Consider the following 27,584-nt stretch of genomic DNA (forward strand, 5'->3'; position numbering starts at 1 on the left):
GAAAGAGAGAGGTTTGCACGTAGGTATGGAGGTGGTGTGCACATTCCCATAAATTCCTCTCTCTAACTCACACCTAAGAAGGCTGTGATTAAAGCTGTGTCTGGCGCTCTGGGACATACCTTTCTCACGTCTGAACTCTTTGGTTCTGTTGTCCAGGTTATAATTCTAGAAACAGCAAGCCTTGTCTCACTAGAGTTTACGAAATCTGTTGGGTCCATCTGCCTGGCGAGAGACTCAATGTACTTCAGGATTGCAACTTTGACCTGAAAGAGCCAGTAATTACAAACAGTAAGTACACTTTACACATTTTTGAACAGAACTCTTATTGGTGCTCAGAGAAAAGTACACACGACCTGGACTTATGTTCCTTCATGGGGAGCCTTCAGCAGAGAAAAAGCATAGATGATTGACCCAGAAGTCTGGGACAGGAAGGGGGCCCTGCAGAGAAGCAGGCGCTGATCCTCTGACACCTCAGGTCACTTGCTGAGCAAGAGTCCATTTGGGGGTGCCGAGGGACCCCCCAGCTCTGCCACTGACAGAGTGGACATGAACAACTCTGCATTTTGATTTTTAGCTACTCTAGGCCAGGTCTTGCAAGGCAGCACTGAAGGCAATCAGGGTGATGTTCTGCCCTAACTTCTCCACTGATGTCTCACTTGGCTTTGACCTCAGGAGAAATAGGCTATGATTTATTAGGCCTCTCCTAAAGCCTTGACAGAAGCTGGTGATCAAAGAACGGACAGTGTACCCGATCTGATTCAAAGGAATACATCCTCCTTCAAATACTATCAGTCTTTTTCTTACGTTTTTTACATTACAAAACATCTAACAGCTAATTTACATGTTATAATGTTAATATTAAAAACATTCTAATAAGAGAGCTATTTCAATACATCCAAGTTTTCTAGTTTAAACATTAACTGTGAAACAGTAATAACACGCCAATGTTGGTGAGGACATGAAATAATTGGGAGTTCTCAGATACTGCTGGCCGGAATATAACATGGTACAACCATTTCAGCAGTCTGAAATAAAGTGAAGCATATCCTTACCAAGTAGGCCAGCACTAGGTACTGAACCAAGAGAAATGGGCACACGTTGCTCATAGCAGATTTACTAATAACAGCCAAATATGAGTCATGTCTAAAAAAGTATAGGTTAAGCAAATTTGACTTCTAGAGGTTAACTATAATGACAAACAGTTACTGACCTTGAGGTTAGGAGTTTGAGTCTGATCCACAATAAATCGCATCAAAATGTTAAATTGTTGATCAAATGGAAAGGAGTCCCTAGGTTTATAAAAAGAAGAAAGTATTTTAAAAGAAAGATTTGTTACAAAAAGTAATGTAAAATCATATAAAAAACAAAAAAAACAGATTAACACAAAAAAAACAGATTAACACATGCAAAAAGCAAGTCTGTTTACCTTTTTTTAAACATCACTTTTCATTTTATATAATAAATACTAAAGTAATACACATAACACAGAAAAGTTAGAAAAAGAGAAATCTTCTTAGAAGTCTCCAAACACATAAACTAAGCAATGAACTAAGGAAGAAATGCTTATTTGCCTTCTCTGGATTTGTTTACCTTCTTCTTGAGGTACCTTCTGGAATACTGCTCATATAAGAAAGAGCTCCAATGCCCAAGCCTACCTTTTACGCCCTGATGAGGCTGCCTGCACTGTCCATCCCCTGAGGTCTTTGCTGGGTAACAGCCAACTGTGTACGTCAGCGCAGAGGACTGCCTGGGCACACTCACCAGACATATCCCTGCCAGTGACAGACAGACAGACAGACACCGCAGCCGGGCCCTAAGAGCCCTGCCCCAGACAGACAGACAGACACCACAGCCTGTGGCCCTAAGAGTCCCACCAGCGACAGACAGACACCGTAGCCTGTGGCCCTAAGAGCCCTGCCCCAGACAGACAGACAGACACCACAGCCTGTGGCCCTAAGAGCCCCGCCCCAGACAGACAGACACCGCAGCCTGTGACCCTAAGAGCCCCGCCCCAGACAGACAGACAGACAGACACCGCAGCCTGTGGCCCTAAGAGCCCCGCCCCCAGACAGACAGACAGACACCGCAGCCTGGCCCTAAGAGCCCCGCCCCGGCTCCACGTCTCACTAGGGATTGATTCTCTGTCTTGTCATCATCTCATATTTGTGATCCAACTGAGGAGCCCTGAGGGCCCTTGGAGAAAGAAAGTCAGGCACGCTCTTCCTTAAAAATTACCCACATGATTTTAAAACTGCCCAAAGGATCCCTTGTTCCTGATGCAGACATGCCTTCCACGGTAATAGGAAAGATAATGCAACAGAAACACATATTGAGGCTGAGTGTCTGTATTGCTCTCTTTAGACTCCCTTTAAGAGAGTTTTCTCAGTGTACAAAAGTATAGTGAAAATAAAAGGGATGTAGGGTCACATCTATAAAATCACAGGACTGATGTGAAATTTAAATAAAATGATACAAGAAAAACACAAAGTGTATGGTACACACTAAGTCTTAGTAATACCATCATTATAATGATTAATAAAAAGTAAACGATCCAATAGCACATCCTTTTCTCCTACAACTATCTGTAACCAGGAGGCCCTGAGTACCACTTCTGGAGGCAAAGCATACTTAGTATACATGATTTAAGTGACTCACACTGGCTACACATCAAAGAAATAACACATAGAACATCTCCCCCTTTTTCCACAGCAAACGGAGGGTGGATGTCTTAGGCATTCACCAGAATAATGCCAACTCAAAGAAGATGTAGGTATTTCATCTCATGGATAGTTGGGATATTTCAATATGCTAACAAGAGAATGTGGGTAATTAGTAAGAAAGAAGGTAATCAAGTGGGTGACAGAAGCTACAGTAACAGAGTGACGAGAAACCACCTACAAAGAGTCTCCTAACACCAACACGGTCTCGTCCCCTCCTCCCCAGCCCAACAGACGTTTTTCCAAAGGTGACATACAAATGGCCAACAGGTACACAAAAAAGTGCTCAACATCACTAATTACCAGAAAAATGCAAAGAAAAACTACAATGAGGTATTGTCTCACACTTGTTAGAATGGCTATTATCAAAGAGACAGGATATAATAAATGCTGGTGGAAATGTAAATTGGTGCAGCCACTATGGAAAGCAGTACGGAGGTTTCTCAAAAAAACTAAAACTAGGGAGTTCCCTGGTAGCCTAACTGTTAGGATTCTGGGCTTTCACTGCTCTGATCCATGTTCAACTTCCAATCAGGAAACTGAGATCCCACAAGCCACAGTGCGTGGCCAAAAAACAAAAAGGGAGACAGCCATCTGACCTGCAGCACCATTCACAATCACCAAACATGAAAACCACCTAAGTGTGCTGATGGATGCATGGATAAAGAAAATGTGGTGTGTATATAAACAGTACTATTTCGTCATAAAAAAGAAGGAAATTATGCCGTTTGTGACCACATGGATGAAACTTGAGGGTATTATGCTATTTGAAATAAGTCAGAGAAAGACAAATACTATATAACACTCATCTAAAGAATCAAAAAAAAAAAAAAAAAGTCAAATCCATAGAAACAGAGAGTAGAATGGTGGTTGCCAGAACCGAGGGCTAGAGGAGATGGGGAAATACTGGTCAAAGGGCACAGACTTCCAGTTACAGTTGTGACATGAATAAGTTCTGGGGGTCAAACGTATAGCACGGTGATGATAGGTAATGATACTATATCATACACTTGTTAAGAGAATGTATCTTAAATGTTTTTACCACGTACACAACAAAAAATAGTAATGAAGTGAGGTGAAGGATATAAAATTAACACTGTACTAATCATTTAGCAATATACACATGTATCAAATCCTCATGCTGTACACTTAAAACCTACAGGATGCTGTATGTCAGTTATATAGCAAAAGCTGGGAGAACATGATCTTGCCCCAAACACTTGCCTTGTGACATCAAGAGCCTTCTGAACTTTTGCTTGCACAGATCCAAGTAAATCCGCTCCCATTTTCTTCAGTAATTGTGTGAGAAGAACAAAAAGCCAGTCTTGCAAGTCATCCTTATGAATTATTATAAAATCCACAAGAGTCTCCAAAAACATACTGAAAACCTAGACACAAAGGGACACCAAATATTTCAAATGTTTAATTCACAATTTCCTCCCAAGTCTTCAAAACGTGAAAAATGCCCAACTGGCCTTTGCCCAGACTCACAACTTGGGTGACAACGTGAACAACTGGACGGGGGATAAAAGGCAAATGTAGCACAGAAAAGAGAGAAAGGAAAAGGGGTTGGAACTTACTCTCTGTTGTGAATTCCACCGCAAACCAGGCCATGCAACGAAACAGATTTCATGTTAGTCCACAGTGAAGTCACATCATTTTCATGCAGTTTCCTAAAAGGCCTGAAAAAGGCTACGAACTGACAGAATCCTCTCCCCTCCCACTACATGCCTTTGAAATCCAGTACAGAGAGAAATTAACTTCGTTGAAAAGTATGAGTCTAATCCTGGAGGCTGGCCTGCCTTCCTTCCTTCCTTCTCTCTCTCTTTAAAAAACCCTTTTAACCATTATATTTATTTCATTATCTAGCATTCAACAACTATTACTATAGGATAAGGAAAAAAACACTTGCATACCTATTGCTTTTCATTTTCATCATCTATTTTGATGTATGTCAATTCAGATATTACAAAGCGTTCTCTTTATAAAAAGATATTATAAAAGCTATACTAATATTTATAAAAGAGTACGGCTTAGGATAAAAGGGACTGAGAGCTGACATAATTCTCACACCACAGGGCAATCATCACTGCTGCCTCCTGTGAGACGAAGTGCACAGTGGCTTATCCCTGAACCAGTTTCAGAGAGGTAAATGGCAGCACTGCATACCTATCTGGTTAACGGGTTGTGCTCCGCTGGGGCAAACCAGCTATCATAGACTTACTCAGTCATAGCGCAGGAACTATTAACCGCCAGGGGTCTCTCGGGGGACAGCTCAGAGAGAAGTCAGTGAGTCCCAGCTGCGGGACTCCTGGCTTAGCACTAAGGCAGCTAGCAAATATCGACTAAGCTGAGACCTCCAAACTCACTGTACAAGAGCCTTCTGATGGAAACAAATTTCCTTCTTTATCCTCACATTCTTTATCCTCATGTTCTGAATCAGCAATCTAGAGGTGACAGGTAATAGAAATTTCATCAATGTCCAAATCCACCTAATATCCCTTATGTTATACATCTTATGAGTCTTACACTTTAAATCTTACCGCTCTTAATATTATCTTAGAGAAAATCTTGATAATTTTATCTTTGAATATCTATGTGGCCTTTAAAATCAACACTTCTTGGATTTTATTAATATTGTGAATGTTAATCTGGTTGGGAGGGTCAAAACAGGAATTTTAAGACATGTTTCAAGACCAATACCGAGGAGAATTGTTGCCCCCTGGCAAAAAAAGGAGGATCCCTGCGTTCACTGCCCCCTGCTCCTGTGAGCATCTCAGAAGCAAGGGAGGGGAGTGATGGTGTTTTCTGCACCCCGAGCCCAGAGGGGGTGCTCAGCAAGTACTGAATAGGAGCACAGGCAGGTGGATGATGGGCATTTCATGGACAATTTCTACAAGGAGGAAAGGGCAGGAAAAGAAGGGAGAGGATAACTGGCTAGGCTTCTGGCCATGACAGGTTTCCTTCCCCCGGTAGGACTGAGAAGAGAACATTTTTACTAGGAAAACGATAGTGTAAGATGGTTAAATCTTGCGCATCAAGTACTTTAAGATTTGCTTGTGTTGATTTTAGGTTTTCTTAATTTCTGTGGAAGTTGAACGATTCTATGAAGACCTACAAGACCTCTTAGAACTAACACCCAAAAAAGATGTCCTTTGCACTACAGGGGACTGGAATGCAAAAGTAGGAAGTCAAGAAACACCTGGAGTAACAGGCAAATTTGGCCTTGGAGTACAGAATGAAGCAGGGCAAAGGCTAACAGAGTTTTGCCAAGAGAATGCACTGGTCATAGCAAACACCCTCTTCCAACAACACTAGAGAAGACTCTACACATGGACATCACCAGATGGCCAATGCCAAAATCAGATTGATTATATTCTTTGCAGCCAAAGATGAAGAAGCTCTATACGGTCAGCAAAAACAAGGCCAGGAGCTGACTGTGGCTCAGATCATGAACTCCTTATTGCCAAATTCAGACTTAAATTGAAGAAAGTGGGGAAAACCACTAGACTATTCAGGTATTAACTAAATCAAATCCCTTATGATTATACAGTGGAAGTGACAAATAGATTCAAGGGATTAGATCTAATAGACAGAGTGCCTGATGAACTATGGACAGAGGTTCGTGACGCTGTACAGCAGACAGGGATCAAGACCATCCCCAAGAAAAAGAAACGCAAAAAAGCAAAATGGCTGTCTGAGGAGGCTTTACACATAGCTGTGAAAAGAGAAGCAAAAAGCAAAGGAGAAAAGGAAAGATATACCCATTTGAATGCAGAGTTCCAAAAAATAGCAAGGAGAGATAAGAAAGCGTTCCTCAGTGATCAGTGCAAAGAAATAGAGGAAAATAACAGAATGCGAAAGACTATGGATCTCTTCAAGATAATTAGAAATACCAAGGGAACATTTCATGCAAAGATGGGCTCAATTAAGGACAGAAATGGTGTGCACGTAACAGAAGCAGAAGATATTAGGAAGAGGTGGCAAGAATACACAGAAGAACTGTACAAAAAACATCTTCGTGACCCAGATAATCAAGATGGTGTGATCACTCACCTAGAGCCAGACATCCTGGAATGTGAAGTCAAGTGGGCCTTAAAAAGCATCACTATGAACAAAGCTAGTGGATGTGATGGCATTCCAGTTGAGCTATGTCAAATCCTGAAAGATGATGCTGTGAAAGTGCTGCACTCAATATGCCAGCAAATTTGGAAAACTCAGCAGTGGCCACAGGGCTAGAAAAGGTCAGTTTTCATTCCAATCCCAAAGAAAGGCATCCCAAAGAATGCTCAAACTACCGCACAATTGCACTCATCTCACATGCTAGTAAAGTAGTGCTCAAAATTATCCAAGCCAGGCTTCAGCAACATGTGAACCGTGAACTTCCAGATGTTCAAGTTGGTTTTAGAAAAGGCAGAGGAACCAGAGATCAAATTGCCAACATCTGCTGATCATCGAAAAAGCAAGAGAGTTCCAGAAAAACATCTATTTCTGCTTTATTGACTATGACAAAGCCTTTGACTATGTGGATCACAATGAACTCTGGAGAATTCTGTAAGAGATGGGAATACCAGACCACCTGACCTACCTCATGAGAAATCTGTATGCAGGTCAGGAAGCAACAGTTAGAACCAGACATGGAACAACAGACTGGTTCCAAATCAGGAAGGGAGTACATCAAGGCTGTGTATTATCACCCTGCTTATTTAACTTAAATGCAGAATACATCATGAGAAATGCTGGGCTGGATGAAGCACAAGCTGGAATCAAGACTGCCAGGAGAAATATCAATAACCTCAGATATGCAGATGACACCACTCTTATGGCAGAAAGCGAAGAATAACTAAAGAGCCTCTTGATGAAAGTGAAAGAGGAGAGTGAAAAAGTTGGCTTAAAGCTCAACATTCAGAAAACTAAGATCATGGCATCTGGTCCCATCAATTCATGGCAATTAGATGGGGAAACAGTGGAAACAGTGTCAGACTTTATTTTTTGGGGCTCCAAAATCAGTGCAGATGGTGACTGAAGCCATGAAATTAAAAGACGCATACTCCTTGGAAGGAAAGTTATGACCAACCTAGACAGCATATTAAAAAGCAGACACATTACTTTGCCAACAAAGGTCCATCTAGTCAAAGCTATGGTTTTTCCAGTAGTCATGTTAGGATGTGAGAGTTGGACTATAAAGAAAGCTGAGCACCGAAGAATTGATGCTTTTGAACTGTGGTGTTGGAGAAGACTCTTGAGAGTCCCTTGGACTACAAGGAGGTCCAACCAGTTCATCCTAAAGGAGATCAGTCCTGAGTGTTCATTGGAAGGACTGATGCTGAAACTCCAATACTTTGGCCACCTGATGCAAAGCTGACTCATTTGAAAAGACCCTGATGCTGGGCAAGATTGAGGGCAGGTAGAGAAGGGGACGACAGAGGACGAGATGGTTGGATGGCATCACTGACTCGATGGACATGAGTTTGGGTAAACTCCGGGAGTTGGTGATGGACAGGGAGGCCTGGCTTGCTGTGGTCCATGGGGTGGCAAAGAGTCGGACATGACTGAGCAACTGAACTGAACTGATGGTTGTTTTGGTCCTTTATCCATCCTTTAACTTTCCTGATATCTTCACTCCTCTGTTTTCTTTCTCTAAAACCATCTAACACCTTCAAAGGCTTCCTCCCAAATACTGGTTTTTATTTAAAATCTGGACTCTAAGTAAACTTTTGTCAAGGGTCTTGCTCTCAAGCTCCACTCCTAGAAAGGGCTTGTCTCTCACTCTGGGGTACTCAGCAGGGAGCCCTTGTCAAAAGGCCAACCTCAGGCCCCGCAGAGTCACGGGCACCAGCTGGGTGGCCACCATCCAGCAAATTCTTAGAAGTGGCATATCTACTTGGAGAAATACTTGATGTGGCTTTTTAGTCAATCCATTCTACAAATGCTATCATTTTTCTATCTTGTCCTATACAGACAAATTCTACATGGTTCCCAAAAAAACAATTTATATACTTATTTTCTTCACTACTGTAACTTTCTAAAAAAGCACTATAATACACTATTACATCGTAGCATCCAGCCTACGTACTTCCATGAAGTATGCAAAACTGTTCACTGAGTGAATAGAAGACTCCATCTGATTCTCTCCAGGGTAACCCTTGCTTGAAATGCACTTTACTTAATGACACTCTATGGACAAGAGAAGTTTCTAAGCCTTCTGTCTTTAAAAGATATAACATTAAGTCCTGTCAAAATAAGTCAGGGAGGTCTGCACCGCACGGTGGGGCGGGTCTGCCAGTCTGAAGAAGTGTATTATAGACAAAGACATGCGGAGGGGACACGAGTGGGCAGCTTCTCAGACCTTACCTTGCTGTGAGGGTCAGCAAACATTCGGGTGAAAATCTCACACAATCGTTTCAATTCTACTCGACTAGGAAATAAAATGCAATAAATTTAATGTTTAATGAGTCAACACTGAAAGTAGTTACAGCTTCTCTAAATCCTTTTATTTAACATGCTTTATATAATTTTTATGTAACACCTTTTTTCCTGCAAATGAATTATCTAAATTTTAATTTGACAGAATTCACAGGAGTAAGAAATCACACCAATTCTGGTCTTGTTCTAAAATGAAACTGAATCTCAGAGTGTGATCACACACGTTTACACACATGCACATATGGCAAAGCCAGGCGCCAAACCCTGCTCACTTCATTTCCACACGCGACAGATGAAAGGTAGTCAGATCAATTCAGAAAAGCATGTGCAGCGGGCTCAGACCTGGATTTTAGTCTCAGTTCTGTTATAGTCAAAGTACTGTGATATCTTTATACCCACTTCAGTACAACGAACCGCTGCTGACTACCTACCTGCTCCGCGGCCTAAGTCAAGCACACACTCACCTCCCATCAGCGCCCCTGTGACATTGCTCACCCGGAACTGCACTACCGACTCCCGTGTGTACTTCAAAGTTTGATTAGAAAGTGTCATCTTCTCCCCCCACACCACCCCCTCTCAGATCCAATGGTCCTTTTAACATCGCTAACCATGAAATCCAGACCAGTCCAGTGCTAACCAATAGACGGCTAGAACTTATTCAATGGATGCTTGGAGAACACTAAGAGCCAAGAAACCGGGGCCACCAGAATCAAGATTACTGGAGAATAATGACATTTCATCGTTTTTGTTTTCTGACAGATCACCAGACCACCAGAGGTGACCTACACTTCAGCAGGCACGGGCATGCAGAGAGTGGAATGAATAAAGGGGGCAGGGCGTTAAGGCGGCAGGAAGGAATACGGCAGGGGTCACACTGACTATAGATGGCTACACTTGAAGTCCATGCTCACAGAGTTTTGCAGAGCCATCCATGAACAGAAACACTTTACTAGTCTCACAGTATTGCTTAAAAAAGTTATTCAAAGAATGTAACAGACTATACTTGAAACATCGCTGGAACCACGAGATTCACCCTGCCATCAGTGACACGTCAGTACTGTCATGTTTTATAAGAAGCATTTCTTCTTAGATATAAAACAATGGTGTGTCAATGGTACTTTAGATCCGATGAAATATGGTATAAACATGTGTTTTTGGTGTATGTAATGCATGCTTATTTTAGAAAATCTATGAAATACAGAAACAAAAACAAAAGCAAACCTCACCAATTCTAGAGACAATGCTGGGCTACTTGGGAGTCTCCATCTGAGTGTCTCTACTCTGCATATTTATAAAAACCACATATATGCATGTGCACATGCAAACATTTTAGACTGAGACTGGCATCATTTTATCCATGCCTCTGAAGTGTAAATAAACTGTACTAACTTCAGAGTTGTTTTTATGTTTTACCTAAACCACAAACTGTTCTGAGTTTTCTCAAAACACCTACTAGACAAATCTGAGCTGCGCTGAACCAAATGTTTCCTAGACCTAATAAGCTATGGAGTGTCTGCCCGATATTTAAGTTCCCTGGAAGGCAAAGACCACATCTGAGCCATCCTGGCCTCTCTTGGGCCTGCCCCATAAATGACCATGCATCCGTGTCAGGCCCTCATGCGTGCAACACGGGGCTCCGTCTGAAGGAACCTGGCCTCCCGTCCTACCTCAGCGTCCTCTGGCTCTTGAGCAGGTTCTGCAGACCCAGAAGCCCTTCCTTCCTCTCAGACCAGTTGGAGCTGGCACAGTGGTTGAGCACCTCGGCCACGTCCTCAGTCTGGCGCAGGTAGTGGGGGATACCCCCGTTCCGGGAGCCGTAGGAGCGCTCGGAGCACACGCTGGAGGCGTCACTGTTGGCGTCGTCATCAGAGTACATCCCGTAGGGCTCGTATCTCCTCCTCACAGGCTTCTTCTGCCAGATCCAAGGAGGGGTCGGGGAAGAAATGGCAAGGCAACATGAGTCTCACCACACACAGTCAACAACCAAGAGTTAAATACAGACACACAGACACACACACACGAACACACACACGGGCACATGCACCCACACCTTCCCTCTGCTTACAGGTTAGGGGAAGGGAAACAGAACAGCAGACTTCTGGGAGGCAGAATGAGGAGTAAGCAGAGCAACCCACAGCAGAGGGAGGAGCACGGCCCTCTCAGTAACATGGCCCCGCCATGTGACTTCAGAAAGCCTCCTCACCTTTCCGCCTCAGTGTCCCCATCCCTGAGATAATACTGATGACCCTTCTCACAGGCTTGCTGTCAGGACTGAGTGGAATTGTATGCTAAACAGCCTAGCTCAGCACGTGACGCATGGAGTCTGTGAGCCCACCACCCTTCCCAACCAAAAGCACCCTGTCTTGAGCATGGTCTGTAAGTAAATTTGTTTGAAAATTCATGTTCCCTTAAGAACATCTGACACCGCAATGTCAGTGGTGTCCCATATAAAAGGATGCTCTAAAGACCTATGCCATTTTTATTAAGGACTTACAGTTTTACAACACCAATAGGCCTCCTTAGACTAGAATACCCACTTCATTCATGTCTCTTATCCTGAATATAAAACTATTAAGTTAAATCCCAAAATTATATAGCAAGAACTATATAAAACAGATAAAATTTAATTTCTCTAAGAGGAAAACAAGTAGCTATGGGCTTAAACTGCACCAACGTAACTTCCTGGGAGTGTGGCTTGTACACACATCACAACTTACCCGGGACAGCTCTGCCTTCCACCTACTGTCCCCACATGATTATTAATGGCACCCTCCCTCACGCTCAAAAACATCCTTGTTAGGACGACAATTATACGGCCATCTCACTTATACATGAACTAGATTCCTAAGACAAGAAAAAGCTGAATGTAACCACTCATGAAATAATAACAATGTAAGAGACAAAACCTAGGTTAGTAAAATGAAACACTAGTAGGATAAGGGGCAGAACTTGATGTTGGAAAACAAGGCTCAAACACATGTGAGACATGACCAGTTCTATCGCTAGCAGAAGTACCACTAGTTTCCACAAAATCACAGTTCAGAACAGAACTTCTACACTAGGCCACATTTTTGTTGCTTTTACCAGCTCCTAAAGGAAATATACTCACAACAGAAAAAAAAAGTTATAAAACAAAAGTTAAAGCACTGGTACCTTGCTCCTGGAGTCTCCTAACAGCTGTAGGCAGGAAAATATTGAAGGATGGGGAAAAAGCATAGAGAATTATGTCAGAAGCATATGTGGGGATTGTTCTTGCAACAAAAGTGTACAGCAAAACATATATTAGCAAACCAAAAATACAGGTTAGCAAGCAATTCATATCAAGCGAATAACAAAGAATGCTTTCACAATGGCATTTCCTAACCCTCTTGCACCTCTCTTATGAGACCTTCCAGTATCTGCTCTAATTCTTTGCTGAAACTCTCCCCACACCACTGAGGCACATCCCAAATGTCGCTATTAACTCTGTCGTCTGCTCCTAGGAGAGCTTCTGTCCCGGGACTTCCTTTCTGTGAGGCAGGGACTGAGTACCATCCTGGCACTGGCTTCTGAAGCAGGTCATGGGGAGAGACCAAGAGGTCTGAACAAAATGTCGTAAGGGCCCTGGGAGTGTAAGGAGAGCCAGAGCTCAAGCAAAGCCCAAGTCAGGCAAAGGCAAAGCCCAGACTCTGGAGTCCCGCTCTGCCCCCTGGCGCTTTGTGCCGTGTCCCTGGGGCAGATCTTTAAGGACCAAGGGGACACGCCCTCCCCCTCCCCCCACCCCAGCCGAAGTGCTGTCTCACCAAGCGTTTTGCGCATCCATCACTTCTCACCCCACTGGTTCCCACTTCTTACAGTCCCAGAATAGGTAAGAAACAAATTCCAAATGCTGCAACTTGGAAGGAAAGCTGCTACATCAACTCTCCAACTTGTGACTCTTGAAGTCCTACTTAAAGCAATTATCCTGAACTCCAGTACCTGCCGGGCCAGCCCTCATCAGGAAAGCACTAGGAGACTGGAAGACTGCTCACTCACAGATGTTTGTCAGAGAAACCTGGCTGAGCAAGAGTAAATGAGGGAGGGCCAGGAGGGGTGTGAGCTAGAATCCCTGAAGCCACACACTGTAAAGTTTTGGTCAAATGAAAACAGGGCTGGATTAAAAATCTCAGGGTCTGAAAGCAGGGTATTATAATGCTTTTCTCTTAAAACAGTACAAGTAAGACCAGAGACCAGACAGTTCTCTAAAGCATGTCTATTTTAAATGCTGAGCACATAAACCAGAAGAAACAAGAGGCTGTGTTACTACCAGCGGAAATGCATCTTTAAGAGGCAATTTGATCACTAGCTGATTCTACTGAGGAACTTTTTGCTAGGAGCACAAATTTAAGGACCTCTAATCACTTTATATTGCTTTTTAAAATATTACATTATAACAATGCAAGAAAAAACATACTCCACTAGTGCTTCATATCCTCAGAGTTCATCTTAAAATCTGGGAAAGTTTCTGTAAATAACGACTTAAGGACTCATTCAAACAAGTAAACATAAAAATCATACAGAACAACTAGTGATGGTGATGGAATAAAGGCAAGAGTTTCAAACCATAAAGTCTGTGACCTCCTATCACACAATGACGTGCTTGGGCTATGCCATCAAAGCCTGTAAAGCAACAGAAGCAAAAGAAGGGGCAAAAAGGAAATGCTGAAAAAAAAATGGATAAAAAAGGAAAGGAAGAAGCCCAATGACATCAGACAAGCCCGATGCCATCCGAACCTCTTTGTTACCGAGGAGCAGAGGAGACACTCTTGACGCTAATGCGGCTCGAGAGGCCAGTCTTCACTTATGTACAGAGTCAAAAGTTTACGAAGAAAGGAATAATAATCTAAATTTACCCAATATTTACATGATCTCAAAGAGTATCAAAGAAGACTTAGTGACCTGATTTGGAGGCTACTTCCTGTGAAGACAAAGAAAAATGTAGGTCGGTAATTCAAAGAGACTCCACACACATCGGGCCTCTTACCAAAGCATCAGCAACAGCAGCTTCCAGATCTGTACTGGTGCTCAGAACCCGCATGGCGTTCACAGAACCAGGAATTCTTCCTGCCTGGCCGAGCCCAAAGCGGTCTAGGTAAAAAACAAAAGCAAAAATATATGTCATTTTAATTCAAATGTTTTCATTTCTTTGCAATGGCCCTTGCCTCACCCCACTTACTGGAGAGAAACACTGAAAAATCTCTAGCCAGTTTTTACTGCAGTTGGCTTGTAGTTTCAACTACACTTGACTTGTTTACCAGTGGCAGAAGTTACAACGTTCACATTTAATACAGTTGCATCCTGACAACTGAAATGGTTCTTTAAAGATATTTTATTTTGGAAAAGTGCTGAGATATAGGCTGGAGAGGGGAACTTATCACAGAAGGGAACTGGGCCATGAGTTGAGCCTTTTCATTTATTTAGCATTCTCTCTAGAGGCAAAAGAAGCCCTGATATTTGGTCAAACTAATTAGAAAGCTCCATGGTTTGATAAATGAGTTTTAATGCAATATGTAATAAACAGACAAAGTTTGAATCCAATGTATTACACTGATCTCTCTGCAAATTTTCATTACTGTCACTACTGTTTGTTATTAAGCTCAATTAATTTTAAGTATCTGTTCATCATGATGCCTGTGTCACCAAAGGTTGTTTAAAAATCAATGTATTAAAATTCTTTAATCTTCACCACAAAAAGCTAGTATCTCCACTGAAAAACATTAATCATTCAGATCACATAAATTTTTTCTGAAGTCCCTCAAAGGATTTTTAAATGATAATCTTTATATGTGTGAACAAAATGGACAGAATGCAAAAAAATTTTCCAATTTTAGTGGTTCAAACAACTATTATAAGCTTATTAACGATCGTGGACAATAAAGACTTTTTTCTTTGGCCATTCCACGAGGCTTGCAGGATCTTAGTTCCCTGACCAGAGACAGAATCCGCGCCTCTGGCAGTGAAAGCACTGAATTCAAAAAGACTAACTTAGAAACCCCTTTACATGAGCTGTCCGGCCTTCCTTCAGAAAGGCTGAGGTTAAAACAATGCAGGACAAAGTCCGTGTGAATTACACTGGTGGTTTCACTCCCGGACAGGGCTTTACTGGGACACAGATTACGCAGAACTCACTGCCCCTGTGAGTCCCTGCTGCTCGCCGCTGTGGCAGCTCAAGACAAAGCAATCCAGTAAATGATTCTTGTTTAAAATTTTAAGATTAAAACCACTTTAACAAATAAGACACTGTTTGGACAAGGAAAATCTCCATATGTGGTGTACTCTAATAATGAAGGCATTTGGTGGGGGAGGGAGAAAGAAAGCTAAAGTCTGTCTTACATAATTGATCTTTCCTACAAAATGATATATTTCAAATTTGGATAGGTAACAAGACATCAGCTACAAACTGGTGAACTTTAAAAGTGATGTGTTATTTAGCTTTTTAAAATTGTCAGTTTTGAAACATATCTTCCACTGCCACAGAATGGGAGAAAAAATTTAACTACTAATCAAAAGTTATACAATTATGAATTTTTATAGAGAAACAAAAATTGCATGTTATACTATCCCCTTTTTTAATGCATTTGTTGATTATACTGAATTTCATCATTATGTGTATGTTTAAAAGGCGATAACATGCTGTATAAAATCAATTATATCTCTCTCTATAATATAAATTATCAGTTCAAATATGAAACAATTAGAAATTTGAGATTTATGATGCAGTTTTATAAATGATCATTGTTCAAGTCTTTCTCATTTTTCATTAAAAAAGGGTAGATAGTAAGGGATTTATGAGTAACAGAATGAAAGTAATCCAGTTATAAGCCATTTAGAAATTACCCAGCATAAACTTAAATAAAACATAATCTTAATTAAAAAAAAAATAGATCTCATGCCAGCAAATCTTGCTCCAGGGATAACAGTGATTCTTCAGACACAAAATTAAAACTGTGAGAACAAAGCAATTATTCTGCGCCTCTCAGACGTGTATAGCTTCGCCACACACAGTGACTGCAGATACTTATTATCATAGATAACTGAATTTCAAATCTTAAGGGGAAACGTTTGGAGTGAAGAAAATTTATAAGCCTTTTGTTTCCACCAGACCAAAATCTGCTCTATGTTCTCTCTGGTACCATTAAGTTTCCAAGAGATGGATACGTACAACTGCCCTCAGCCTGGCCCATAATCTTTAGGGGAATGTCCTAATCAAAGAACACATAATAAAATGCATAGGTGGTTCATTCAGAGAAAAAACAGCAACACTGACTCAGTAAATTGGTCACAGTTGTCATCATCAAAGTCAGATTTAACAGATGATGCCTCGTACTCAGTTGATAAAACTGTAGTCACGAGGGATTATTAGTTTATCAAAATGATGCCAGTTAAATCTGGCAGATTGAACATTACTGAATGCTTACTTTCTGCCCTAATGGCCAACCAGGGCATTTTGGGTATTGTTAAAATGGGGCTGAGGCAGTGTTTCGGGTCTGCAGGCTGCAAAGGCTACCTTTGGCCTGACCTGATTATCCTAATCATGACTTGTTTTTCCATTAAAGTTTCAGGGAAATCCACTTCCTTCCATCCATGTGAAAAGGGGTATGCTATAATTGAACATCAGGTCACTAAATAGTACCTCCAGGTGATGAAAACTGGACAGGAATAACTAGCATTCATAGACACCACTTTACTGGGAGCAAAGACTGGGAGACGAAAGCCTCCGCTGGATGAGGTCCGTACCCCAATTCTCCCAGGGACCCCTCAGGACACCTATCCGGGGCTGCTGCTTTCCTGCAGGAGGGACTGAAAGCGAGGGCGGAAGTGCTCCCCACCTTCTGTTTTAACATAAATATGGACACTAGATAAATGACGCTGTCAAACAAGCTGCAAAGCATCTATAGCCTATTAACAGAACCATAAACATTCAACAACTTAAAAAAAACAGAAGCACACCGCGGGGGGAAAATATGAGGTGCATCCATGCCAACTGCTAGCGAATAAGATGGGAACAAGTGTGACAATGCGTGTGAGACAGGCATGCATGAACACGTGTTCACCTGACGGCCCCACAGAGTCAGCCGTGGCGAGAGCACTAGTGGACCTGGAATGACGTCGAGAGGCTGCAGGTAAAAGGAATGGCAACACCCACAGGGTTAACACACGAGAACCTCAGACAGCAGCGCCCGCAGGCCGGAGGGCGCGGGGCTGCTCCCGACATAGCCATGCGTCCTCATGGAAGGAGATGGTGTTGGAGATGAATGGACAGCGAGCGCCGAGCCCCAGCCTGTGCACCCAGCGGCCCGCGCCTCCGGTGAGCGCCCACGACAGGAGCCACCGTGGCCTCCGTGGACTGTGCATGGGCAGGCTGTCCGGGGCCACACCAGAAGGGCGGCAGCAGCCTGGGTTACACCTCTCGTCGGGAGGCGATGCACAGGCAACCATGCACCATGTACAGAAGCGGAGGAGACCACAATGTCCTCTCAACAGAAACAGCGTGAGGCCACAAGAGGGGGCTTGTATACAGAGCACGGACAGACAACAGCTCCTACTGTACGGCACAGGGGACTAGGCTCATGTCCTGCAATAAACCGCCACGGAGAAGAATACGAACAGAGGGGTGCGTACAAGTGTGCAACTGAGTCACTCTGCTCTATAGCTGTAATCAACACAGCCCTGTACACCAACTACACGTCACTAAAAAAATAAAATTCTTTATGCTTCACAGAACAAAAATTGATTGATTTAAAAGGGGGGGGGTCAACAACTATAATTCCATTTTCCCTAGTCAACATGTTTGTTGTTCTGCTGCACAAATATCCTAATTATTAACTACCTCATTGTTTAACTGTTGGAAAGTTAGCGCAGTATGTTTAACATCCTTCCTTGGAGAGGCAGCTCGGGACCCCATTTGTGAGCACCAGCTCTGTGACACATGCGGGTTGGGAGAACGGGCCTTGGGCGAAGTACTAAAGCGCTCTGTGCCTTAGTCCTCACCTGTAAAATGGGGCTGACAGTGGTGCCCTCCTCTTGGGAGCTAAGAGAATTAAGAGAGCTCATACATCAAACACTTGAAACAGTGCCAGGCACAGGATAAACCGTGGTAGCAACAGAAGCGCAGCGCTGGTGGTCATAGCAATGCTCAAGCATAAACTCTACTTTACACTTAGATGTCAAATATTATTTTACTAGCAAGTACTCATAATAATCACATCAATACATCAATCTGAGAAAATATATACCAAACTCCAGACTCGTGTGGAGGGAACGACTTTTAGAAATAATTATGAAATACAGGCTTGGGTCCAAACCCAAATTTATTGACCGGAGTACCACACAACATAAGGCTTTTTCTTACCTCGGGGGGGGGCGGGGGGGGAAGTAACGTGCTTCTAATCATTACTCGGAAAGAACACAGTGACTGCAACACATCAAGTTCACAGGTTTCCCGAAGCAACCCTAAGCCGTGCTGCCTTCCGCAGGCACAACCGGAGCCCAGAGTCCCCGAGTGCTAACACAGTTACTCGTGGAGGGGTAAAGCCTCAAACTCTTCAATGTGAATATTTATCTAAGCTCATGTCACTTTATGAAACATGCATATCTGCCGGATAAGAGACACTAAACAGCAAAGGTCACCTGGTCAGTGAGGATAAATTTTTATCAGCATGCAAAAAAAAAAAAAAGAAAATTCCTAATTTCTCAAGATGCACAAAAATAAGTCAGCAAGCTCTAGAACAGATATTACCAAATAATCACTTTCCATAAATAAGGAAACTGACAAAATATTGTGTAAGACTGAAACAAACTACTCATTTCTTAAACAAGCACAACAATATCATATCCTGATAGTTTAAACGGGAAACAGGGTTTAAGCAACACCTGATCCGAAGGTTCATTATGAAGCTGTCCTTTGGTTCTGTTTCAACAGAATATTCTATGCAAATATGTCACATAATGAGTTCTTCGTCATGTACTCAAGTGAACATCCCACAATGGAATCCAAGCGGACCCACTTACATAAACGCCTCACTGACAGCAGAGTCCTAGAGCCCTTAATCTTCCCAAAAGTTGTCACCGTGACCATTTAAAGATATATTCATACCACTAAAATGGTCCAAAACAAGTTTTTAAGAAAAATACAGGATGTCCTAATGGTTCAGTGGTTAAGAATTCACCTTCAGTGCAGGTGACACTGGTTTGATTCCCGGTCCAGGATGATTTCACCCGCCACAGGGGCCCGTGCGCAATAACCGCTGAGCCTACACTCCCGGGCCCATGCTCTGCAACAAGAGAAGCCAGTGCAATGAGAAGCCCATGCACCGCAGCTAGAGAGTAACCCCCACTCACTGCAGCCAGAGACAGCCTGCACAGCCACAAACTACAAAAAAAACCACAAAACCTACAAACTTAAACGCAATATGCAGTCACCTAAACAGTTACTTCTGTTCTTCTTCTGTAAGTGAAGGCTGGCTGTATAAATCACTCAAAGGGGCACTGACACAGAGGCCCGCTGGTTGACAAGGGGGCGCAAAGTGAACATCAAGTGAACGAGACCGAGGAGACACCACGCCCTCTGAAGGGCACAGGAGGTTCTCTAGGCAGCAGCAACCTCGGGGGTTTCTACATGGATTCTCAGGTCCTGTGGTCAAGCCTGGGAACACGGCCAAGCAGGGTGCTTGCTCCAAACCCGGGCCTGGGGAGGCCTCAGGAAGCATTCAGCTCACTCTGGAGGAAGAAAGACGCCTCAGATGAGGTGGAGCAAGAGCCAGGCTCTCAAGTCAGAGTGTGAGATCTGGAGAGAGTGGACTCTTCTCCCAGCCTCGGCTGCGTCATCTGAGAAGAGGGGCGAGGATGCCTGTCCCAGAGGCTGAACAGGACCCACGGGGGCCGTGTGCCCTCTGACTGCTCAGAATGGGGCAGGGACACAGACGCACTGCTGCCGCTCTGAGCCGGACAGAAGTTTTATAAACAGATTTAAACTTGCCCTCCAAAAGGGGCATGCTCTAAAAGCTGAGCTGGAAAGAGGCTAACTCCTGCCCACACAGAAGAGCACGCTGGCGGCTAGAGACGATCGGAAAGAGAGGCATCCACAGTCACGTCTCCAGCTGCGGGGGCAGCAATGACCCACATCACAACCCGCGCCGTCACCAGAAAACACCCGAGTGGGAACGCGGAGCTGCGTCCTCAGCCCCTCCGAGTCCAGTGAGGACCTCAAGAGTCCAGCACACCTTGCCTGGGCCACAGGCCACACGCTAGGGTCACAAAGGCTGCTTCCATGGGCAGTAACACACGCAGCAGTGTCTGAGTGAAATAAAAACACGGAACTGCCTCTGAGAGACAAAATGACCAATAAACAGACCGAATTGTTCAATTCTAAGTTATTCGGAAGGGCAAATCATGAACAAGGATGCATACACAGCCATAATTTGAAGGGAAAAAGAACCAGTTCTTACAGGAAAAAGTCACCATTGCTGCCCCTGACTTTTTTTGAGGACTTTGGTCCAACACTGCAGACTGTGCAGGAGCTGGGAGGGTCCAGGCGACTCGCGCCCTCCTCAGCAAGGACACTCACACAAGCGTCTCCTCACCAAGTCTGGTGGGTTGTCTACAGGGCCCTGCCTCTGTCTTCCTGCTCGTTCTGAGAACTCCTCAAAGGACAGTGTTCACAAAGGGATAGATTTAGATTTTAATTACTGATTCCGGGGAGAAAAAGATCCAGGGAAGAAGTATATGCTATCAGAAGGAGACAGAGGAAAATATTAAGACTTAATGCTTTTGCTCCACCATCCATCTTCCACAGTGACATTTTTATATTTGAAAGACCTGCCTCATTATTAGAGTCAAAATAACAGAATGTTGAAGTTCACAGCTCCAGATAATAACTTAAGGCCTTGGCCCAAGCATTGTAAGATGATTTTGACCTTACTTGCGAAGCTTATCATGACAAAAACAGACAACTGCACAGTACTAAATATGCCAAACAACTAGAACACAACTACTGAAGAATACAAAACATTTCTTTTTTGTGAAAATATGTGCTGACAGTGCAAAGTGAAAAGGCATATGTCCATTTTAGAGAAAGGCAGGGCTATTAAAACTAAATAGAAAAAGTAAATTTAGTATCTATAAAGGATACATGTTTCTCTTTTTATCTTATTTTTCCTGAACACTAGAAATTGTTAAAATACAAATTCTGGCTATAAGAAAAACTGAATGGGGCTGTGTCAGACAGCTCCAACTGGCACCCAACTGGTGATCAGAGGTACGTACTTATAATGTACCATGGCCACCAAATACTGTGATTTTTTTGTCCTCGGGTGGCAGTGGGTCACAAACATTAAAGAGCCTGTGGAGCCCAGGAAAAAGGAAAATTTCTCAATAATTAACAGTGAACATCGAGGTGTGCTATACATACACCTTGTCAGTTTATCCAAATTTGTAGACTGCTCTAAAGAAAGTTTTCAAAGGACTCATTCAACAGAAGGACAGCTGATATTCATGCTGCTTTTCTCATTAACATTCCTACCCCCAAAAGTGAACACGTTTAGCTTCCTAAATGTTATCATGATATTACTTTTTGTCCTTCTTTGAAGTGACTTACATGTGGACTGATGCCTTGTAAGATGAAAAACAAGTTGTATAAATTCAACGACTGTGGATATGCTCTGAACTCACTCAAGTCTGAAGCCCAGTGATCTCTGGCTGAGCTTCACCTCCCACTGGCCATGACCTCACAGGTGGGCTTGCCCAGGAGCCAGTGGTCCAAGTGACAACGGTACAGAGGGAGGCGGTGCTTTTTCCCTCTGACAAATAAAACCTGGGGAAGCCAAAACCTGAGCATGCAGAGGGGTGCCAGGAAGGGGGGCTTGGGAAGAGGGTGCAGAGCAGACGCTCACGGGGCGGTGGTGCAGGGACAGAGGCCGGCGGTTGGGCCTGGCAGGCGGGGCGCTCGGGGTGCCCGGCCGGCGGGTACTCACCGAGCGGCGTGAAGCCCCGAGCAGGGCTCGTATCCCGGCTGCTCTCACGGCTGGCATCGCGGCTGCACCCCTGACTCGTGCTGGGTCGAGGGATACGGCTGCTCCGTGCTAGCGTGCAGCATGAGGGGTTTCAGAGAAGGGGAACAAGTTTAATGAAGACACAGAAACTCACACACGGTCAGTCACATTCCGTTTGCATGATCACTGACAACAGGAGGGGTGTAGGCAAAACTCAACGTGCTCACTGCCTCACAAAGCTGTGAACTGCAGCAGGAAGGCGAAAGGGCATCTGACGGTGAGACAGCCAAAGAGAGCTCTCCAAAGAGCAAACTGGGATCAGAAAATACGAGGTCAAAAGTTGTCCAGAGATGATCAGTTTTTATGGCTTTAACTTCTCCGCAGGAGGATAATAAAAGGCCATAGTCATTTTCATATGCAATGGGCCCTTAGAAAGATAATTTAATTTGGATTAAAAAACAGAATAAAGGCTCTGGTCACTGAGCTTCATGAACTTACCTAATTAAGAGGGTTCACTGCTCCCAGCCCGGCCGTCTTTACAAACAGAAGTCATAAGGGCTGAGCCAGCTACAGAACCTGCCTACTTCAAACCAGCGTGGAGATGCTGCAAACATAATTACTAAACCAACAAACATATAGAATCGGGACCGATAACCTTCATTCACTGGCCTTGACATTAATTCCTGCTTTTTCTACGGGAAGCCAGAAAGATCTGCCTGTCATCCCTCCCCAAGTGCCTTCACTTACCCAGCCTCGCACCTAAGTCCATGGCAAGGGGCCTGTTAACTTCAATACTCATACTGCAGATCAGCCACTGGCCTGAGAAGAACTAATACAGTCTCATGTCACAGGATACTGGGAAGACAGAATCCAAGAAGCCTAAGGGCTAATATAACTTGGCCATAAATCTCAGAAAAGATCACGATGCCCTTATTTTTCAGTTTACTTTGAGAAAACAGGAAGGCAGTACTGGGGAAATACTCAAAAGCAACTTTGAAAACTGAAAGCGTGTAGCCACTTACATGATAGCTGATGGGAACAATAAACACTTCCACCTTGAGAGGATCTACCAATTCTGGACTAGACAGAAATGACTTTGTCAGAAATATAAGGAAAAAATAACCTTGATTCACTGATGTGAAAATAGCAAAGTTTTTACTACATTACAATGAGCATAGCCTATGACTTCAGAGCAAGGCAGATTTATGGCCAAACTATAACAAGAATGTCTTACAAACCAGAATCATAAAACTGCCTGACTTAGAAGAATGTGGAAGTGAAAAGCCAAATCAACTTCCTCTTGTGGTCTCTGCTCAGTGGCAGAGGTGAATTAGACCCTAAAGGTACCTAAGTGATGTCCAAAAGCTTAGGTCTGTGCTGGTGAGCAAGGCAAGGTCAAGTGCAGGATGCAAGCTGAGCTGTCAGTCAAAACAGGGCTTCATCCGGGATTCTGCAGGAATTCATTTGGGATTCACCAGTCTTCCCTGGTGGCTTAGTCGGTAAAGAGTCTGCCCACAATGCAGGAGACCCAGGTTCAATCCCTGGGTCAGGAAGATCCCCTGGAGAAGGAAATGGCAACCCACTCCAGTACTCTTGCCTGGAGAACTCCATGGACAGAGAAGCCTGGGGGGCTATAGTCCATGGAGTCACAAAGAGTCAGACATGACTGAGTACTAACACTCTCACTTCCAGGAATTCCTAACCTTGTCTTCATTTTGCTACAGTGATGTGGAAGCACTGGGTTTTCACTCAAAGCAGCATTAACGACTGAATCAGCAATTTCTGATAACATTCTGAACAACTTCTACAATAAGAGCCAAGGCAACAGATGCTAAATGCTTAATTTAGCACCTTAAAAATCTAGGGAGTATCTACTGACCCCTTCAATAAATGACAAGTTGCTTAAAACCTGAAAGTCATATTGCTTATCCTTAAGGGACCAATCCCACTTCCAATGCATAAATGCCCCCTCTAGCTCCATGCTAACTCACTGATCCAGCCACTCAGCCTCTCTGGGTCTCAGCCTCTGCTTAGGAAGGTGAGATTCCCCACCATTATAAATGAAAAGGGTACCGTGAGATAAGGTATGTAACGTAGGTACTTTTGCATTCCTTGCTGAAAGGCATATGTGAAACTCTAGTGCCATTCCACTGCCTACTCCAACACAATCAAGAAGTAGTAAGGGCAGTTCTGATGGTTTTTCACATATGCACATGCTCAACTGACCATTTTCTTCTAGTTTTTGCCTGATCACATCTGAATTTTTACACAGCTCTCACGCCCTTAACACATATCCTACAGCAACGGGGTATCTCTGCTCTCTCTGTGGGCTGAACTTGCTTTGCAAAGACAGTGAAGAGCATGAGAAAGAATAAGCAGACGTGATCTGAAATAAAAGCAACCATAATTCTCAACAAGGTTTACTGTCCTGGTGTTTGACCCAGAGAAGGGTCTTTCACCCATTTGTGCTGACTGGCTCCTTTAACATATGGCAATAGTAGTATGGAAAAAACGCTGCTTACAACTCTGTTCACAATTTTGCCCCAAGCTTCATTAAAGTACACTTAGTGATGAAACCAACAGTTCAAATATTGGATAAATAAACATAAGAGGAAAAAAATTCCACTTTAAACCACTCCCAAAGACTAATCTACAAGGAGGATTTAAAATAAGTATATAAAAGCTTTTCAGACTATAATAAATTCAGATTATAATTAATTAGGTGGTCACAGCTAAAACACAATATTCTGCAGCACTCTGTCTTTTCATTGCGTGCCCACACTGAACATTCTACTAAGAATCTGTTATGGAAAAGGGATGACAGAAGGGGAAGAGACAATAAAAACACATGTGCTGCCTGAACTTTCTAAAAGCACCATTCTTAGGGAGTCTGGAGTCCTGTGCTTACAAGGAATGATGAGAACCCTGGAAAAACTACTATCTGACTAGTTTTTATTTCTTGAGCAACACTCTACTTTTATAATGTTTCAAGGGAAATCCTGACTCTTGTCTTTCAAGGTAATATCCTACAAGAACTCCTCTATCAAAAGCAGAAGTACCAGAAGAATAACAAAAACTAACAAAACTAAAGACAGGAAACATCTCTCTAGTCTAGACATTTTCATGTCCTGGTCTTGCACACAGTAGTCTAATCTAACAGCTAAAGCTAACTATTAATTTTTTTCAAAATATATTTAACCGGAAAGTCCAAGAACACTTTAAACATATATCCATGGAACATCAAGGGCAGAGGGTCCAATGTTTTTAAAGACTTTTCAAAAGATGAGTTGGACAAAGAAGGGAACCAAAAGCAAACTTCCAAAATGTAACTGTTATAGGTATCAGCTATTCATGCAACCTTTTCATAAGTAGAATAAAACAATTTACACATACACTCATCTATCTCATTAGTTTATGAAGAAATAGATGTCAAGAAGGAAAAACATGGCGGGGTTTGCCTCTTAAGTTATTCAACAGGAATTACATTCTATTTTGCTTAAGAAACCTTAAATGCTTAATTTAACCTTAAATGCTTAAAAAACCTTAAATGTAGAAGAGTCCTGACATCATTTTCATCACAGATAAGAAAATTTAGTTAAAAAATATTATTTCAAACAAAAAAGCATAGATGAACCAATATAATTTGCAGACAACTAGAATCAATTCTCAATGCAAATTCCAAGCCTAGTTTAGCTATGATTAAAACTATTAACTGGTTTGAGGATTACAGAAAATATTCTTAAAAGATGTTCCTACTTTTTTTGGAGTATTTAAAGTTGCTATATAATGAATCAAATGTTTATAGACACAAAGCATATACCTAGTATATATTAAATGAGAGAAGGAACGTACACTCTATTACAGAAATATGCTAATATGACACTCTTAAAATGGAATCTTTAAGTAGTAACAGAGGAAGAAGTGGAGATCTACTTTACTTATATATATTTTTATAATCTGTGGATATATATTCTCACAATGTGCAAATATTTACATAAAATATCTTCTTTAACCAGAATTGCATGTATGACCTCAAAGCTCCACCCAGAACTAATCCTCTTAATGAGCACCAAGGAAACAACTTTCTTCAAAATAATGTTTCAAATCAGAACTTTCTGGAAGGCAACAGGCTCCTATTTAGTTCTTTGTGATGGATGATGTTCCAAAGGACTTCTTTTACATGCTTATGAAATGCTATCTTTTCAACTTCTCACAATGCACAGTGCACAATTCACAGTTAAGACCACAGACTACCAAGTCCCAGAGTTATGTTAGATAATCAAGGTTGGATTACTTCCCAATTTCAAGAAGGCAGTAAAAATGGCATTTTTAATAAATATAAAGAGTAAAATCTCCCCCCCAAAAAGAATTTTTAAAAGTACGAAACAATTCTGGGCTGCCAAAAAACATTATCTAATCTTAAAAAATTAATTATGGAAAAAGGATAGCTGAAACTTCACACCTGGATTTGAAATCAAGTGTATTTCCCAAGCAAACCCAGATCTAAATACACCTATTTTATAGTACAAATCTAAAATTTGGATATTCCAGTCATGGTATTTTCTCTGGTTGTAGACACATTGTTACTAGAGCCAAACAGCTGTCCAGCTCAAGGACCATGTGGCCTAGTGCCCACAGAAGGTCAGCATCACACAGGAGTAACAAAACCAAGGCCTGACCACATTGCTTATTTGTTTCAGAAATGCTAGTTAAACCAAATCCTGTTGATGCTACTTTGTAAATAACTGCTCCTGCCTTCCTGAAGCTCAGGCAGCCCTCAGGACATTTGTGAGCTGGACCCTACCAGCTGTCCTGCCCCTGTCTCCCACCTACCCTGTCAAACTTCCCCAGCTACCCTCAGAGGAACCACCAGAGGTCCCAGGGTACACTGTGCCCCCTCCTGTCTGACTGCTTCTGCACAGGCTCCTGAGTTCCCGAGGACACTGTTCTCCTCAGCTCCCTGCCCTGCCTATCGCCACCTCATCGAGACACAACTTTCTCTGGCAAGTCTGCCTTGGAAGGAAATCTGGGAGCAGTGGGGCAGACAAGGGCCCTAGGACATTCCTGTTCTATAGACCAGAGTACCCACCAGAATATCTGTCAAACTGTCTCACATTTTTGCCTCTAAGACCACAAACTCTTTGAAGTCACAAGTTGAATCTATTAAATTTCTCTTCTAATTATAAGGTCTCACAATGTTCCCAACACATCATAGTAAACATTCATGTAAAACCTGTTAATGAGATAAATGAATAAAGGAGAAAGGTAAGCCAACAGGACTAAAGAATATAGTGCTCTGATTTCACATTAGTAGGCTTTCACTCTTAGAAAGGAGGTGGAAATATGAGTCTGAACACAGGTTTTTCACAAAATGTTACAAAAGACTTCTAACTTTTTTATTAAGAAGGTAGCATACAAGTTAGATGTTAATAGA

At 42.7% G+C, this 27,584-nt stretch overlaps 1 protein-coding gene across 4 annotated transcripts in view; it reads right to left on the reverse strand.

Annotated features, from left to right (window-relative positions):
* CLASP1 (cytoplasmic linker associated protein 1) overlaps positions 1–27,584 on the reverse strand; it is a 261,865-nt gene that overhangs the window by 51,309 nt on the left and 182,972 nt on the right. For 2 of the 4 annotated variants that reach the window (XM_061135373.1, XM_061135371.1), the window contains 7 exons: positions 14,146–14,249; positions 12,297–12,320; positions 10,811–11,055; positions 9,072–9,135; positions 3,942–4,105; positions 1,211–1,289; positions 120–263 (listed from right to left, as the gene is read on the reverse strand). In XM_061135373.1, coding sequence (XP_060991356.1) covers positions 120–263; positions 1,211–1,289; positions 3,942–4,105; positions 9,072–9,135; positions 10,811–11,055; positions 12,297–12,320; positions 14,146–14,249 — 824 coding nt within the window. The remainder of the gene's footprint in view (positions 1–119; positions 264–1,210; positions 1,290–3,941; positions 4,106–9,071; positions 9,136–10,810; positions 11,056–12,296; positions 12,321–14,145; positions 14,250–27,584) is intronic. The other 2 variants (XM_061135374.1, XM_061135372.1) reach the window with 1 other exon arrangement.

Source organism: Dama dama, chromosome 33 (genome assembly GCF_033118175.1).
Source record: "Dama dama isolate Ldn47 chromosome 33, ASM3311817v1, whole genome shotgun sequence".
In the NCBI taxonomy this organism is placed as follows: domain Eukaryota; kingdom Metazoa; phylum Chordata; class Mammalia; order Artiodactyla; family Cervidae; genus Dama; species Dama dama.